The sequence below is a fragment of the Octopus bimaculoides genome, chromosome 25, assembly GCF_001194135.2.
Source record: "Octopus bimaculoides isolate UCB-OBI-ISO-001 chromosome 25, ASM119413v2, whole genome shotgun sequence".
NCBI classification, from domain to species: Eukaryota; Metazoa; Mollusca; class Cephalopoda; order Octopoda; family Octopodidae; genus Octopus; species Octopus bimaculoides.
The window spans coordinates 14,792,986-14,811,985 of record NC_069005.1 but is presented as its reverse complement, the minus strand read 5'-3'; the positions used below and the strand labels follow the sequence as shown (position 1 = coordinate 14,811,985).

The 19,000-nt window shown below is 37.6% G+C and overlaps 1 protein-coding gene across 4 annotated transcripts in view; it reads right to left on the bottom strand.

Annotated features, from left to right (window-relative positions):
- The window catches only part of LOC106871259 (eukaryotic translation initiation factor 4 gamma 1), a 91,040-nt gene extending 73,225 nt beyond the window's left edge, over positions 1–17,815 (bottom strand). For 2 of the 4 annotated variants that reach the window (XM_052976720.1, XM_014917618.2), the window contains exons 1-2: positions 15,103–15,947; positions 14,322–14,399 (exon numbers count right to left, since the gene is read on the bottom strand). Coding sequence is in view for 3 of the 4 variants with exons in the window: in XM_014917618.2 (XP_014773104.1) it covers positions 14,322–14,346 (25 nt within the window). In the remaining variant the exon portion in view is untranslated. Of the gene's footprint in view, positions 1–14,321; positions 14,400–15,102; positions 15,948–17,736 lie in introns of those variants that run through there. The other 2 variants (XM_014917619.2, XM_014917620.2) reach the window with 2 other exon arrangements.
- Positions 17,816–19,000: the final 1,185 nt, after the last annotated feature.

Here is a 19,000-nt window from a genome sequence, read left to right as displayed (position 1 = left end):
CCACTCTGAGAGTGTAGTGGGTGCTTTTACATGCCACTGGCACGAGGGCCAGTCTGGCGGTACTGGCAACGGCCACACTCAAATGTTTTTTACGTACCACCTACACAGGAGTCAGTCCAGCGGTGCTGGCAACGACCTTGCTCGAATGTTTTGTTCACATGCCACCGACACAAGTGCCAGTAAGGCGACGCTGGTAACAATCATGCTTTTTACGTGCCACCGGCACGAAAACCAGACAGCTGCTCTGGCAGTGAACCCACTCTGATGGTGCTGTTAGCGCTCCACTGGCATGGGTGCCAGTCATCGAATTTGGTTCAGTTTCGATTTCACTTGCCCCAACAGGTCTTCGCAAGCTGAGTTTAGTGTCCAATGAAGGAAGGTTGGCATGGGTGCCAGTCATCGAATTTGGTTCGATTTCGACTTCACTTGCCTCAACAGGCCTTCGCAAGCAGGGTTCTGTGTCCAAAGAAGGAAAGGTACGCATAAGCAGGCTGGCTAGACCCCTGGTAAAGGCCACGGGTTATGGTCTCACTTGGCTTGCCGGGTCTTCTCACGCACAGCATATTTCCAAAGGTCTCAGTCACTAGTCCATTGCCTTGGTGATGCCTAATGTTTGGAGATTGTGCTTCACCACCTCATCCCAGGTCTTCCTGGGCCTATCTCTTCCACAGGTTCCCTCCACTGCTAGGGTGTGGCACTTTTTCACACAGCTATCCTCATCCATTCTTGCTACATGACCATACCAGCACAATCGTCTCTCTTGCACACCACAACTGATGCTTCTCAGGTCCAACTTTTCTCTCAAGGTATTTACACTCTGTCGAGTATGCAGACATTACACATCCATCGGAGCATACTGGCTTCATTCCTTGCGAGCCCATGCATGTCCTCAGCAGTCACGGCCCATGTTTCACTGCCATGCAGCATGGCTGTTCGTACACATGCGTCATACAGTCTGCCTCTTACGCTGAGCGAGAGGCCCTTTGTCACCAGTAGAGGTAAGAGCTCTCTGAACTTTGCCCAGGCTATTCTTATTCTAGCAGCTACACTTTCAGAGCACCCATCCCCACTACTGACGTGGTCACCTAGGTAACGGAAGCTATCAACTACTAGTTTTTCTCCCTGGAATGTGGCAGAAGTTGTTCTATGCACATTTTCAGTGTTTATTGCTCCTGAGCATCTGCCACATACAAAAACTATCTTTGTAGGTACATATTTATATACATAATTTTACATATAGAGACATATACATACATATGCATTATTGTGGCTGGTAATTTCAATGTCCATAACCAACATGTTGAAGGCTTCTGTAACATAGGTAGAGGCTATGGTTTTGGTTTAAGAATTTAGGAGTGTGTAAGGCTCCTAGAGTTCTGTGATGCAACTGATCTGACTATTTACAAAATGTACTTTAGGAAATCAGCCAACCACCTCATCACCTACCAATCTGGCAAGCACACAAGTCAGATAGATTACATTCTCATCAGGAAACAAGATACTGAAACATTTCCTGGTGAAAAATTCACAACTTAGATTTGTAGTTAGTGACTTCAGAGTCAAAGCTAGGCAGACTCAGAAATGAAAGAAGACTTTAAAAGGAAAATATGGAAACTAAAATAGATTTAAAGAAATTCTAAGACAGTAGGGATTAAGACTAAAATTCCTGTAGCATAGATGACAACTAATAACATGTTTAGGGCTACAGATTAGCCATGTGGACGGAGCAAGGAGCAAAGCCCTAGGGAAACCAAAAAGTAACATGCTGGTGGAATGATATGGTTGATAGGACAGTAAAGGCTAAAAGAAAGGTGGAGAAAAGTGGTAGTAAGAAGCTTTTAATGGCTAGAAAGGTAGCTAATATATATACTTGGCTAAAGGTGAAGCAGAAAGGAAGAGATATGCACTTGCCTTGCAACATGAGGATCAGAGGTGTGAGGTAGTCAGGAATGAGAGATGTGAGAGATAGAACTAAGATGTCACTGGTGACACAAGTATTCAGAATGATGAATGTTGGTTCACCATTGATATGGAAGACAAGAAAGTGGCAGGGAAGTGCAATTATAAAAGGCTGCTGAATGTAGAGAATGCATGAAATAAAGAGGAATTATCTTGCGTTCACCCAACAGAGGGACCAGCAATTCAAGTTCAAAGAAGCATACTAGATAAATCAAAGACATGAAGAGAAGGAGAACAGCAGGTCAATCAAGGATAGTTAGAGATGCTCAAAATATCTGGTAAGGTAGAATATGCAATTACCATCTGGATACATAAGTTATAAAAGGCATCATACCCAATGACCAATGTGGCAGTATCATCATAAACTGGTACAAAGGCAAAGGAGATACCTTAAAGAGACACAACCAAAGAGCGCTCAAACTACTAGTTCAAGCTATAAATGTCATGGAGAGAGCCATAGTACAACTGATAGTTTGAATTTAGAGGCACCATGGATACAATCTACCTAGTGAGGCAACTGCAGGAGAAATACCTGGCTAAGAGTAAACCACTATCCCTGGGTTTTGTTAATCTGGAGAAAGCATTTGACAGTAAGCCACACTAAGTAATTTGGTGGCCATCAAGGAAACTAGGTGTAGATGAATGGTTTACAAGGGCTGTACAAGCTACGTACAAAGATGCAGTGAGTAAAGTGAAAGTTGACAATGATTTCAGTGATGAATTCAGCATGAAAGTAGCAGTTCTATCACCGTTCAGTTCTCTTCTATTCATCATAGTCCTACAGGCCATCATGAGTTTAAGATTGGCTGTCCATAAAAACTACAATAGGATGATGATCTGGTTCTCATACCTAAATTTGTAGGGGAATTAAGAAATGTCAGGCAAGGAAGCTAAACTTAGAATTGAGGTCTTGAAATAAACCTAGTGAAGACAAAGGATTTAGTAAGAAAGAAAACTAGGCCTGAGTTCATTCAGGGGAAAAGGATTTGATCAATATACAGAAAAGGTATAAACTCCATAAAATAAATCCAGTGTAAATCCAGGGACACACAAGAGATTTAGTGGAATTACAGGCAGACTATCAGAGAACATAAGCTTATTATGTAATACATTACTAGAGCTGTACATACCATGAGCTCACCAAAAATATATTCTCTTAAATGCCTGGATAGCTTACGAGAAGTGGCTGATAACTTGTATTACTTAAGAGATGTAATTAGCAAGGAGGTGGCTGCCCTGAAAGTATACTAGTAAATATAAAGTTCATACCATTGCACACTAGTATACTAGTTGGAAAAGCTCTTTTCCCTCTGAGTTAAGAGGTAGATTGTAAAGGCTTGTCTAAGAACTGCAATGCTGCATGGTAGTGAGACATGGGCCTTGAATGCAGATGACAGTAGAGGATTTGAGAAGACTAAACAAAAGAAGTGATCATATCCTCTTGAATGTGCACAAAACGCATCATACAAATGTGCTGAGAGAAAAACTGGGTGTAAGAGGTATCAGATGTAGTGTGCAAGAAAGAAGAATGTGCTGGTATAGACATGTGATGTGTATGGATGAGGAGAGCTGTATAAAGAAGTATCAACTGCTTAATGTGGATGGAGCTTATGGAAGACGGAGACCCAAGAAGACATGGGATGAAGTGGTGAAGGTTGATCACAGGAGGTTGAGCCCCATGGACAAAGAGCCAAAATGATTGACAATATGCAGTTCACAAGAAGACCCTCCTACCTCAGTGAAAGTAAATTTTGATCAAGCTGTGGATGTATACAAACAGGGCTCTTCTCCTAATTTCCTTTCTTCTCAATATACCCCATTAGCTTTCTAACTGCAGATTTTCCTTGATACTACTTTTCTTATTACTCAGAACCATTTCACTTATCCACTCTTCATCCATTAATACTGATCATCCCATCCAGTCAACAAGTAACCTTCTCCACCACCATGCATCACTCACCCTCCTCATTCTTCTGTCTACTATTTCATCATTGTCATTCTGCTGTTCAGCACCACCAGTCTTCTACCTTCCAGTTTTTTGGCTCAATTCAATCACTCTCATTTCTATATGTGAGTAATCATGTAGCTCCATGATACAAATTACCTTTCTCACAACCTAAAACCATTACACTTATTACCCATCCTTCATTCTTAATACTGTCCTCTCCACCTACGTTTTACAATTACCACCTTCCTGAGCCACCAAATTATCTCACCTTTATCACCTTACATTTCTCACTCTCCCCATTCACTACACCTGCCTCTTATAACCTACCTGACTACATGTCCCTCTCTCTCATCCTTCCCCTGTCTACTGCATCATTATTACTCTTTTGTTGTCTTCACTCCATCTTTTTCTGCACAGTCAGTCATCTCACACTCTCCCCTACATGCCTGAAATCATGTATCATTGGTCACCACCCACTCCTTATGCACCAGACACATCCACTCTACTGAACTGATACAGTTGTCACCTACTCTTTCCTACAAACCCAACTTATCCCACAAAACTTGTTGCTTATATTTATCCCTCACCCATTCTCCATCTTCTTTAACTATCTTTCACTCATACACTCTTACAACTACAACCTACCCACATTCAAAGTTCTCCAGCTTCCACTGCTACTTATCTCCTACCTTTAGAGTCCATTCTTAACAAACCATCACAACTAGACCCCAATTATTTCCAGTCTTCTATAATGTGAGTGTAACTATGAAAATCCCTACAATAAGAAACCTGCTTTAACCCCTATATCTTCTAGCATAAAATCACTTTGCCACCTATTGTAGACCCACCCAGGGAAAGGGGATCATAAGTTATGCAGGCTACATGGTGATCTCATTAATGCTGGCACAAAAAGCATTCGCTACTTGTTGTAAAGTGGTTAGCATTAGGAAAGGCATCCAGCATAGATACCATGTCAAAGCAGATGCCAGAGCATGTTGCAGCCCAGACTCATTGCATTCTCTGAAGATGTCCAAACCATGCCAACATAGAACATAAATGTTAATAATGATAAATATACACACACAAATGTACATGTATGCATATATACACGTACGAACACACATACATCCAAATGCATACAGGTAAACCTTAACTTACATTGGTAATTGGCTGAAAGACATGCAACTTAATTTGAAAAATGACATATGTAAAAACATTTTAAAAAACAAATTATCAACTCATATCTGCTTTAATAAATGGACTCTAAACATGTAATTTATTTGATTTTCCACTTAAGTATTGGTTTGTATGTTTAATTTATATGCTCTTAAATATGTTTGCTGAGACAAGCTGGCTAGATTGACTAAAGGTGATGTTTATTTTCCCATTAATTTTTTATAGGGAACAAAATGTAAAGTCAAAAAAGACCCAACTAGAAATGTAGTATTAAGTTGAGGTATGCATACACACACACTAATGTGAAAGAATGTGGCCTAGTGGTTAGGCTGTTGCACTCACAATCGCTAGATCATAGGTTAGATTTGCTGACTGGCCAGCATGCTGTGTTCTTGAGCAAAACACTTCATTTCATGTTGCTCTAGCCCCCCTTCAATCAATGGGGATTGTTGGCCTGCTCACTTAGCCAGCGGTGTGGTGTCATTTGAAGGCTAAAACAATGCAAAAGTGCATTGTGATCAGTGACATGTAACATCTGATAGTTTGGTAGGTCACATGGTTTTATATATATATATATATATATATATATATATATATATATATATATATACACACACACAGAAGTTGAGAAGCCCACTTTGCAACCTTGTGGCTCCAGGTTCAGTCCCACTGTGTTGCACCTTGGGCAAGTGTCTTCTACTATAGCCTCTGGCCAACCAGTCTTGTGAGTGGATTTGGTAGACGGAAGCTGAAAAAAGCCCATCCTGCGTGCGTGTGTGTATGTATGTATATATATGCATGTCTGTGCCCATATTTGCCCCCCCACCACCGCTTAACAACTGATGTTGGTGTGTTTACATCCCCCATAACTTAGCGGACCAGCAAAGAGACTGGTAGAATAAGTACTAGGCTTTAAAAGAAGTCCTAGGGGTCGATGTTTGACTAAGACCCTTCAAAGCGGTGCTCCAGCATGGCTGCAGACAAATGACTGAAACAAGTAAAACCCATAAGTTAGCTATTCGACAGAAAATAGTAAACATACTGTGGTCGATTTTTATGATTAAACTATACATGTACACATACATCTACATCATCATTCAGCATCTGTTTTCCATGCTGGCATGGGAAAGACAGTTTAACTGATTCAGTTTGGTGTCCATAGCTGGATGCCCTTCCTAATGCCAACCACTCCACAGAATGTATTGGGTGCCTTTCACGTGTCATTGGCATGGGCGCCTTTCACATGTCATCAGCAATGGCCACAACTGATTTCACTAAGCTTGACATGTCTTCTCAAGCACAGCAAATTGCCAGAAGTTTCAGTCACTTGTCATCGCCTCCGAGAGGTTCAACATCCAAAGATCATATTTCACCACCTTATCTTATGTCTTCTTGGGTCTACCTCTTCAATAGGTTTCCTCCACATCCACAATACAGATAGAAACACATGTATGTATGTATGCATGTGTATATATGTACATGTACATATTCCCAGGTTTTCCCCACATACACTACCATCTTGTATAACCAGATTCTTCTGCATTCCAGTCCTTGATGTCAATTGCTGTCTTTTTTCCTACATGTCCATTTTCCATGCACTCAGCCGCTCAGAATAGCAAGTACAAAAATTCTGGCTCTGGATATTATGGTAGAAAAAATTTGCAGAATTTGCCACTGACCAGTGTCTTCAGATTTTAGTCTATTGCCAAAGAGCACAGACTGGTTCAGTACAAAACTATTCTATGGGCTGCCAGACTCATCTACAACACTTATAGCAGTCATTCCATACGCACCCAGCTTCCCAGTCTCAACAATCCTTAGGGTCTTTGCCAGACTAGGATTTTTAGAAGTCTCAGCTTGAAGGTACAAATCGCTACATATGTTGAGTGACCTTAAGAGCTGATCTCCCTACATCTACTCTTAATCTGATTTTCTAACTGCAATCCACTATCCAGTCCAACAACAGAGATCAGGGGGTTGAACCTTTCAACCTGGGCCAGCACATGGTATGTTAAACTACTCTGGTTCCCTGGTGGCCATTATGCTCTTTATCATTTTAGTGAATTCCCAGTTAAAACTTATTAATCAGTCTCTACAGTGCAGTGAGTAGCAATTAGTACAATATCATTAGTATAACAAATGTTACTTCGCCATTAGCCACTGATGCATATACAAAGATAGCCAAGATCACCTAACTTCTGCATTGCCAGAAACACCTGTTAAACACCTTTCCTGAAGCAAAACCAGTCCATAAACTCACATTCCATAACAGCTGTCTCTAGTGACCCTTGTACAATCTCTGCAATAAGTTGGTTGCTAAGCCCTCAATCCCCATTATCTGAAACACCTTACACATGGAATGCTACAACAAGCCAAAGGCTTTGTCACAATCAATGGACATGTAGAGAGGAACAATGTCCTCACAAGAATGCCGATACTAAAGATCTGGTCCCTCGTGCCCACTGCTTTATGAAACTTCATCTGCATTTCCACAAGCTGTTTTTAGACAACTTGTTCCATGCCCTGCTGGTGAGGCTAATCAGGTACAGCACTCTGAGCAATTAGCAGTGCAACAAAGACTATTCACATTCAGTCTACAGACTAATTGCCTGTCTCACGGGTCTTGTCACACAGCTTGGTGGGAACCTTTATTATTTTCAATAATTTCATGGGAAGGTTGTCAACACTTCCTGCTTTGTTTCGGGGTAGGTGCTGAATTGTTTCCTTCACTTCAACATGCACAATTTCTAGCATGCATTGTAGTTTGTTACTGGGACCATTTAAGTCACTGACATCCTGCTAAGGTTTCTCTCCATACTCGTTACACATCCTCAGGATGTCCATGTCTGTCATGACTCAACTCCAATGTTGTACTATTTTGGTTGGAATTTTTTTTTTTAATACCATAGACCATTCTGGAATTATGACAAAGGACTTCCTCTAGCTCTCTGCAGCGTTACTCTAACCATGAAGTCTTGTCCTCCCTTTCTGGCTTAGCATTGTACAGTCCTGTATCAACTTATTCTCCTCTGAATGAGTGCCTCCAATACATCAGCTGTAGAATTGGGATCCATGGCTGACTCATCTTCACCAACTTAACATCCTCTAACAGCTCCTTGATGGGGCAAAATTCATCTTCAGACACATTCAGGGATTTGGATTTGTGGTTAACTTCTATGTTGTAGGTTTCTCTAGTTGTCACTGACTTGTGGGCATCAAGACTGAGCCTTGTCATTCTGATTCCAGTACTTACTCTCCTAACCCATTATCTGATATTGGCTCCCATCATGTTATGCTTAGAGTTCAGTCAGGTCCCAGATATGCCCTGGAGTTGGTGTAAACTTCAACCAGTGCCTCTTCACCAGAATTAGTCAAACTGGTTAGTGTTCCTCTTGAAAGAAGACAGCCAAATGTTGTGTGACTGCTTAGGCTGGTGAAAGGTAGTTATTGTGACATGGCGGTTTTTATGACATACGGGATTTTGTTGTGAAAGAAGTTGCTCCCCAAAACTGTTCTGAGTTGCTAAGCTCTAATGCCTGCAGGTTTAACTATCTAGGGAGTCCTATCTTGGTGCTAAAGTGTCCAGCAACCATCACAATCTTCTAGCTTGGACAGCCTTGGAAGGTGCCTCACACATTGTTATAGAACGCTTTTAATCTCTTCATGTGCATAAACTTGGATCAGAGAGAGACTGACAATCATCGGTTGACCTTCAGGAGAAAAAGTACTTTAAAACATCTTTAGAAAAGATTACTCTCACACTGGCTCCAGTATAGACAAGTGGCTTGCCTTCTGTAGTAGTGAAGGGCCCAACTCCAATCCAATGTCTCTCAGCCACATCATCTCATTTCCTAGGTGATACTGTGCAGCTTCCCAACTTAATGAATGCCTGGACACTTCATATGCATATATGTATTTATACCTTAGTTTGATCTTGCTGAAGGCAATCTGATCAGATATAGAATTTAGGTCAGTGACTTGGTAAGTCACTGGCCACAGCAGTCCCCATAGTTGACTTACCTCCTGTAGTGCACAGGATAGTGAGCCCTCTGGAGGGACAAGAGTCATCAGCCATTCATGGTCTTCAATCTATCTTCAACATGAAAAGTCTATGGGCTTCAAGTTCTCTTCCATCATAATTTCCTATCGGGGTTGATTCCTTTAGCCTTTGTACAGAGGGTTTAAGCTCAGAATTGTCCTTGTCTAGTTGTCTTTCAAGGTAGCCCACCCAGTTATAGCCTTGGTGTAGTTGTTACCACTGTAGTGCTTTCTCCTAGTGATATGCTTTAACAACAGCTAAGGGGTACCTCACCAATGTCCAACCATGCAAAAAGTTAGACTAAGTGGATCATTTTCATTTTCTTCCAACCACAAATCTTAATCTGAAAATTATCAAAAACATGTACTTCAGCTATAGTTTTGCATGCTGTTGATATCGGTTATTATTTTGGAAAATTTATAATAAAGAAGTTAGAAGCATTTAACTATGTATTTTTAGCAAATTTCAAGCCAATGTCCTTACAGTGAAAGCTGAAATTGTTTGTTGTTATGTAACTCTTGTGTATTGTCATTTACTCATACTGCTGTGGGTGCAAGAATTGACAGCTACTAGGTTTTGTAAGGAGGAATTAGGGATTAGTGTAATTATTGCAGTAGACTATAAAATTTATTTAAAGGAGACCTGTGTGGAAGATTTGCTCCACAATCCGATGAAGATCGAGGGTGGTCCTAGTAGAATTGTTGAAATAGATGCAACTATATTTTTGAAGAGAAAATACAGCTGGGGTTTGAAAGCAACCCAAACAGCTTTTGGCAGTTTTTTTTCCTTTCTTTTTGCTGTAGTCCCTTGAGATCATGATACACTCACAGATTGCACTTGACAATTAATTCTGCCAAGAACAACTATTTACAGTGACCTGTGATGCACCTACTTGCATATTTCTGAGATACCAGGGTACCAATTTTGCCATTGAATTTGTAAATTCACTAGACAGAACCCATACTCAACAAGTAGAAAGCACTTGGGCCTATCTCAAGCGAGGGAATAACCAGTGCTCTGGTACTCATAGTTCCACAGGTACAAACATTTTATTTTATTTCATTATTTTCTTTTATTGACAGTCCATGTGTTTTCGTCTCATTTTGGCTGTTAGCGAGTCCAAAGCAAGACCTGTGACTATGGCAATAATATCATTCTAATTGTATATAACTCTTCAAGTGCTTGGAAAGAAACAAAAATCCGATTTTCATCACCAGCATGCAAAATTACAAAATTTGTAAAAAGTGGTTCGAAGAAAATAAAAAAGATCCGACCAAACATGTTACCAATAACACTCATGAGCAACTTGACCTATATAAAAGAACACAAATGGGGTTTAAAATTTACAGCAGCTGTTTCAATAGAACTTCATTGATGCATTCATAGATTACATCATAACATCAATCCACCATCTTCCAATAAAGTATTAAACAGTTATCTCACCTGTTTAAAATTTTACCTGAAGATGGTGGATTATATGCTATGATGTACTCTATGAAATAGCTGTCGTAAATTTTAAACCCCATTTGTGCTCTTTTCAACTCCTATGCTGAACCTAGAACCAACCCTAAGTTGGATCTATGGTTTAATTGGATTTGATATTTCCATTATTACAGTATCCTACAAACACAATACTTTCACGGTTGTTTTACCTCACTGTGAACCCTATGTTATTGTACCCAGCCATTTCTGGTGTCCTACATGTTGAGGTGTCTAGATTCTATTGAATCCTATAACTGGTGGCTGATGTCAGTGTCACATAAAAAGCTCCATTTGAGTGTTGGACCTCATGGAGGCAATGTGGCCGATGCCAGTATCATGTAACTGCCATCCGTACTGGTGGCACATAAAAGCATCCATTATACTCTCAGAGAGGTTGGCATTAGGAAGGGCATCCAGCCATAGAAATCATGATGCCAACACATGCAAAACAAACTGGAATCTGGTGCAGCCTCTCAGCTTACCAGCCCTGAACAAACCATCCAACTCATGCAAGCATGGACAACAGACATTAAATGATGATATATATACATACATACACACACAGCTGTGTGGTTAAGAAGCTTGCTCCCTAACCTTGTCTCATATTCAGTCCCACTGCACAGTACCTTGGGTAAGTGTCTTCTATAACCCCAGGCTGGCCAAATCTTTTGGGGTGGATTTTGGATAGTGAAAGAAGCCCTTAATATTTAATGTGTGTGTGTATACCCTTGTCTTAACACCACATGATTATTGTAAGCAAGCATCACCGTCATACAAACTAAGTTGTTTATTTCCAATCTTCCATATCTGGGCATAAGAAATATTATCTTGCTTGGGAACAGGTGAACGTTGACGATAGGAAGGGTATCCCACCACAGTAAATCAACTAATACTGTCTGACCAATGCAAGCATGGAAATGTGGATGTTAAATAGCAATGGTTATATATAAATATATACACATACAGAGATCCTAAAACCAAGGTGCCACGTAAAAAACACTCAGTAAAATGGTTGGTGTTAGGAAAGGCATCCAGCCATAGAAACCAAGCTAAAACAGACCGTGCAGCTTGGTGCAACTCCTGGCCTTGCCAGTTCTTGTCAAACCATCCAACTCATGCTAGCATGGAAAACAGAGGTTAAGCGATGATGATGATGATGATGATACACAGTGACTCAAATGAAACCTCATTTAGTCAAAATTGACCATGCCTCTGCACATGCATGCACAGGTTAGAGTAAGATTTTTTTTTAGGAAGATAGATTGTTGCCAACACATGCAAATCTCACTTCTCCATGCTACCTATGTTTATCGAAAGGAAAGGCTATCAACTTGGACGGACACGGATTGGCACCAAAGTCATTGCAGGCACCACTATCAGAACAAGAGAGTAGGAATTGATACTGCAAGGCATCTTCCCTAGTCCTATATCAGTTCTGCCAAGCAACCTCCCTGAATCAGTACTTTTTTTTTTTTTTGACCCTGAAAGAATGAAAAGGGAAAAATGATTGCAACGAGATTTGAACTCGGTGCTTAGACTTGAGGCAAATGCCATGAGGAATTTTATCAAATACCGTCTATATATAGACATGCACACACACACATTTATTTATATATATATATATATATAACAAAAATTTTATAATCTTCATGGATGGGTTCTAAATTTGTAGTATCGCGGTATTTCTAAGATATTTCGGATAGAATTTTGCCTTCAGTAAGACAAATGGTAGCTTTGAAGATATCCATACATTCTCAACGCCATTTGTATAGTTTTAAGTTAACAGAATGGCTTACTGTTCATGAAATGCACTAAACACACAAAACACCCTACCATCTCGTTTCTCAATTTTCCAATACTTCTGTCTTTCTTTTCTTGAAATATCTCTAGTTGTAAATTCAGTGGTACATATAATTTTAATCTTTCATTATTTAATGAGGTAATACATATATATCTCCAGTTGGAGTTGAATAATAAGTTGATTTCTAATTAGAAGAAATTGGATTCAGTGTATGGATATATATGTAGAAGCCGGCATTTTAGAAAAATATTATATATAGGTAGAATATGGTTACGGTCAGAAAATTCAGTCCAATATATAAACGCGTAAAGTAATACTGCTAATGATTATATGAACAGCTAAAAAAAAATCATCTAAAGAGGGATTGTAATAAAATATTTACAGAGAGCAGTTAAAAAATGTCGGCAATCATCATTTAATGTAACTCGAAACCAAATATTAAAAAAAGCCAAGTTACCTTTGAAGAGCGTTATGAAAACTAAACTACATCTCTACCGAGTCGAATCTCTAATTCAAAACTTCAAGACGGAGTTTATATTATAAATGGAAATATTTATTGCATAAAATATCTGTTTCGGGTTAAATGAACGGTTAATACCTCCATGAATTACAAAATATAACAAGGTCAAAGAATAATTAACAGAATTTTGCTCAAATCTAATTTTTTTCTTCAAAATGTTAATTTCTCTTTTCTGGACTTTCGTGTTCTTGTTAGCATTATTAACGACAGAGAGAATAAGAAGGAAAAAACTAAAGGCGATTCGAAACCGTAAGAGTTACTTGCAACTCTTGAATTCATGATGCCTAGGAGACACAGAACTTGTACAAATATTAATGTTACGGAGCTTGAAAACTGATTAATTGGATTCATAGGAAATCGATCATTTTAATTCAAAATCATTAATAGTAAAAAATAAAAATCGATATGGTCAATGTCAATACTAGGATGGCAGAAACTAAAAGACTTTCAACCATAGATATTTTTCAAGTCCATGCTTAAGAAAAGCCACGAGAAAGTTTGAGCTTTGACTTTCAGAGATGTAATTTGGAAGTTGTGTGCAAAGAAAACACGGAATACAGTTGTTCGTATGTCTGATCGAGAGGGAGCAAATCTCTAAAGATGACTTAAAAACCAAATAACAATTGAAAGGCGAGCTCAAACAAGGATAATGGAAAAGGTTATATAAGGTGTGCGTATGTATGAATACAACTTTATAGATATACATACACATTCACACATCTTATAAGATAATCCCACCCACTGAATCTTTTTCAATTAATGGACGCAAGAAAGTGATTCTTTTGTAAGTATGAAAGTACGCGTGCAACGAGTATAAGTGTACTCATTCACATGTACTTCAGACTGAACGAGAGAGAGAGTTTATAGGTTGTTAGTAGTCTTTTCTGCCACAAATCCACAAAATAAGTCCTCCACGTGATTCAAAAACAGAAAAAAAAATATTTGATAAAACGAAAATTAGAAAGAAATTAAGAAACAAATAACAAACAAAAAAACAAAACAAGAGATAAAAGTTGTTAACGAGTTTGCAGAGGAGTGGGTGTCTTCTAGTTTTCTTTTAAACTAATGTGATAAGGACAATCAGCGAGACATAGGCAACAGCAGTAATAACAGAGAGAGAGAGAGAAAGAAAGAAAGCAGGAGGGAAGGAGAGAGAGAGAGAGAGTGAAAAAGAGTAAGAAAGCAACATCTTCCATAATCGGCCAAAACCAAAGATACTAAAAACTGACATTGACACGCTTGGCACACGTGATCACATTTAGGCTTCGGCATCTCACAAAACACCAACTTGAATCATCAACGAAAACTATTAATAAAAATTCAATCCAATTAATTTGGTTACAACTCCGTGTTAAATTGCCAAAAGAAAAAAAAAAGAAAAGAAAAAAAATCTCACCTTTATTACATCGAATAAACTTCATTTTGGGGGGGTTTGGTTGAGGAATTCCAGAATCAAATTCACAAATTCAGCAATCTTGAACGTGAAAGAGGGAATAGACAGAATATATATAGACAGAGATAGATGAAGACTGTTGGTTTGTGTACACGTGTGTACAACTAGATTAATTCTTATCTAACCGTATGCATATATAAATGCATGTGCTTTATGTGTATTTAAAACAAGGGTTGTTCTTTAAAAAAAAAAGAAACTATGTTAAAAGTTAATTAGCTAAAATAGAAGAGGAGGGTCCCCGCCGCCACCAATTTCTACATCGATTCCCTAGAGATAATACTAAAATAGAAAAGACGATGACTTATTTCTTCTGAGAAGAGTGGGAAAAAAAAGTTAATAGGTCATGGAACCAGTTGTGCAAGCTTACTGAAAACCATGGGGGTAAAAAAAATATATATCTTGTGGGTTTTATAGCTAGTGAGGTATTAAAAAAATACATAGGAACTCGTCAAGGTCTTCTTGCTTATAATACGAGGGAGATGAAAGACATTGCAATTGATAAAACTTAAATCTGATTTTCAGAAAAATGCAGCAGAGAGAATTGTAATAAAATTAACTCTTCAAAGTAAATAACACAAATTAAATACTAAAATCTAACCATTCTATCTCCCTATTAATGCGAACAGAGGCTTGACATTTAAATTCATCGCCATACTAAGTATTAATTTTTTTTTTTTGGTAATTTTTCTTTTTTAGAAATATAAATAAAAGAAATCATTTTTACCAGAGCAGCACTTCGCTAAAAGATTTTTGTCCGTTTGAATTCAAGGATCACTGATGAGGGGGAAAAAAATATGCAATTGTGTTTGTTATATCGCAGAAAAGCTATGGAGATGTATGATGCTGTTTGTCTGTGTAAAAAGAAGTGTTATGGAATTCGGGTTTTGTAGAGCCAAGCTTGAGGTGAAAATTCCAAAAAGAAATTTAGTATTGAAAAGAAATAATAAACGATCAATATAAAGTGAAATTAGTGAAGAAAAATTTGTTTCCAGTGCTTGTAAAAATCCAGTTTTAGGTAGGGAAAAAAATAGATGTCCACAGCTTTAAATAAGGGTAAATGAAAACCCCCCAAAATTCACATGGTCTGTATTCATACTGGGGAAAAAAATGAATCTAATCGTCCTAGGATGCAGACAGCAAGAAATTACGAGACCAAGAAGATGCGAGGAGGTGGTGTCTTCCTCTACAAACTACCATGTTGGTGGAGATATGCCTTCTTCAACACGTTCGACCAAGATTGATTGAATTGGAAGTTGACTTTAGCGGCAAGAAACATACGAACTTCTTGATCGGTGAAGGGGATAGAAAAACAGTTTGTACGGCTTACTACAGCAATCTTGTCATTTAAAGAGCTAACACAACTCGTTTAAAAAAAAAAAAGTTGTTGGTCACAGGTATGTTATTTATATATATATACATATATATATGTATGCTCCGGTATTTATCTCTCTCTTTCTCTTTCTTTCCCCTATTTTTCCCCTTTAAGAATGTGTTATGTGTGTGTCTGGGAAAGAAGCTCAAGTCTTTACTACAGGTCTCTAATGGACGACACTGCCCACGCGAGTAGAAGTGGGAGGAGGAGGAGGGGCAACAGGAGCAGGAGGAGGAGGAGTCTCGTTTTAGAATTCAGCAAAAAAAAAAAAAAAGTAATAAAATTACAAAAGCAACAAAAAAGCTGCTGAGTTAGTCTGATTAACGGATAAAAATATGTAATTTAAAAATATAAATAAAACTAAACGATTATATATAAAAAAAAATTTTTTCTCGAAATATGTAAATTACAGTTTTTTAATATTTATTTTAAAAAATTTACAGTTATTTATTTCAGTGTTTGTTTCTTCAAAGAAATAGTTTTCTCATATAGTTAGCAGCCTTATTTGCGTATAAATGTGGCTTGTTTTGCTCCCAATTTCAGGTAGTTTTAAAGAGTTTTGTTGTGGTTCTGCCGCCGTAACAAATTTTATAGGCTGCCTTCTTTCTTTCACTATTAACGGAACCAGAATTTTATGACTCTTTTACTCGCTGATAAATATTACAAGAATCTTACATTGCTAACATACATTAAGAAATTGTTCCTCAGTTCGTTTTCTGTTAGAATTAATCATCAGTTAACTATTACAAAAAAAGAAAACCAAAACTACAGTTTACGAAGTTGTAACTTGCCAGGCAAGTATTTTTATCTGAGACCGTGGGGTTGAAACTAAAAACGATTGTGGCGTGGAAGACACATGTTAGCCATTCAAACATGCAAAGATTTAACTTTATTTCAACATTTATTGTTTGTAATATATTATCAAAGATTTCGTAGCTCGAAACTGCGACCTAGTCACTGACAACGTTAAGCAGTATGAAACCTGTTGATGAGTCGTCCACTAAAATTATTGCCAGACTTCTTACCTGTAAAACTTAATCCTTCCCTTTAATTTTTGCATCGTTACCTATAACGAATTTATGACCTTCAACTCCACATGTGTTTAGAGATTAGTTTACTTGACTTTTATACACTTTCGTACACTAATGAAATAATCTTTTTTTGTTTTTGTTATATACATGTACCTATATATACTTATTCATATCTGGATTTTCATTCAATTTGTGCATTTATATTTTTCTTTTCATTTTAATAGTAACATATTATGATTGCTCTTGGATTAATTAGTAAATTTGTTTTTTCTAAAACTTCATTATTTGATTTCTCATTGGATCTGTTAGCGTCTAAAACCTAGATTCATCTTCCAACCATCAGATTAGAAATAGCATTGTACCCAAATATTGTTGAATATACGTAACGGACTGCCTATTTTTTAAAATGCATACATATCTATTTTTCATGTACCTTTTAATAAAGAAAAAAATGGAATTCGTTCAAAATAATAAAACTCTTTCCAATATACAGTAATAGATGTCTCAACATTGTTTTAAACAAAACATTTAATTTTTTTCCCTGACATAGAAATAGATATAATAGAGGCACAAGGGCTCGCTTTTTTGTGGGTGGAGAAATGTGAAGTTGCGACAGTTATGCTTTTTCAAAGAACGTTCATCGATAGTTATAACTGCGAATCAAAATTTTGAGTCGTAACGCATTTTGTCCAGCACACTTTTCCGTTACTTATCCCTTCGTGATTTCTCATAACAACACAAGGTTAAATAAACTTTGGAAGCGGGTACTGAATATTATGGGTCTGAAGTTTATCAAACAAACTGCAAGGGGTAGTTGACACCGACGGGATTTGAACTCAGAATGAAATGAAACGTAACGTAAATACCGCAAGATATTTTGACCCGCGTTCTGCCATTTAACATCTAAACAATTAATAACAACGATTCTATAAAAGACTGGAATGTAAATGAATACCTTCTAGATACCGGTAATATTACAATACAATTTTTTCAAAATTCCGTCTTGCATACCTTTGAGGTGAAATTGAAGTGTTCGTATTTTCTTTCACCATCCCTCTCTGGTCTCGTGCCTGTCCATCATTGAGGTTGAAATGGTTTAGGTAACTGGATGAGATAAATTCCAATTCAAGTCGTAATCCAGCTATTACAAAGGTGCTGTTATTGTGAGAGCGCATTTAAAAGTTTATATGTAGATATATACACCTAAATTTCTTATGCCCTGGATTAATTTCTTTTTAAAACTTTTGCTGGTTTATTTTTGTTTTATCAATATTCCAAGCCTATCAGAAGCATGAAAATGAATAAAACTACAGCTCACCAAACTAAATGTATTAAAGTATTGAGCTTTGTTTTCCTCACCACCACCAGAGAATTAAAAACATATTTCCTCACATTTTGGCCTTCAAGAAAAGATCCCATATCAAAGGCGAACTGGTTGAATGGACATAAGTATCGATATACCAACTCCCAGTTTGTAATTTCCACTGCACTGCAGGCATTTTGTTGAGTATCTGGATAAAAGACTTTACTGCATGCTGCAATTAATTTACTTACATGAGAACTAAATGGTAGCAACTTAGGTGACTTAGAAAAATTGGTGCTACTTTAGCATGTGATCTACTGCAGTATCCATAGTCTATGCTGTGAAATTACCTAATAAGGATCAGTGTTATGGTTAGAATTAATGTTCAGGTTTAAGATAGAGGTTAGAGTTAGCATGTTAAAGTGTAAATGGTCAAGTCGACCGCATGTAAAGTGACACTAAAGAATTGTTATGAACATTACACTGAAAATAAATTTCAGTAATGAAATTCTTTTGAAAATTAGAAAGGAGTGTGACCTTGTGATAGGGTCAAGTAATAAATCAATATTTCTACCTTCTTCACTGTTATTTCTTTGAATGTCCCCAAAGACATTTTCCAGTTTGATCACCAGTACCCCACCTTCAAGAACATCCAAATAAAGGAACAAAAACTCTTAAAGAAAACAAAACATAACTCTTTATAAAATTCATAGAAAGACCAACCAATTTTGGAATTGATAAAGGCCAAACTGCACTCTGGAGAAATTCAGGAAAAATTTTCCAAAACAAGCATAAACTCAACAACAATTAAAAAGAATGGTTTTTGTGACATAAAAACTTCATGATATTTGGGGAAACATTTTCAGAATATTCAGGATCCTATTATCTTCACCAGCTTCTTTTCTTATTGCTTAGG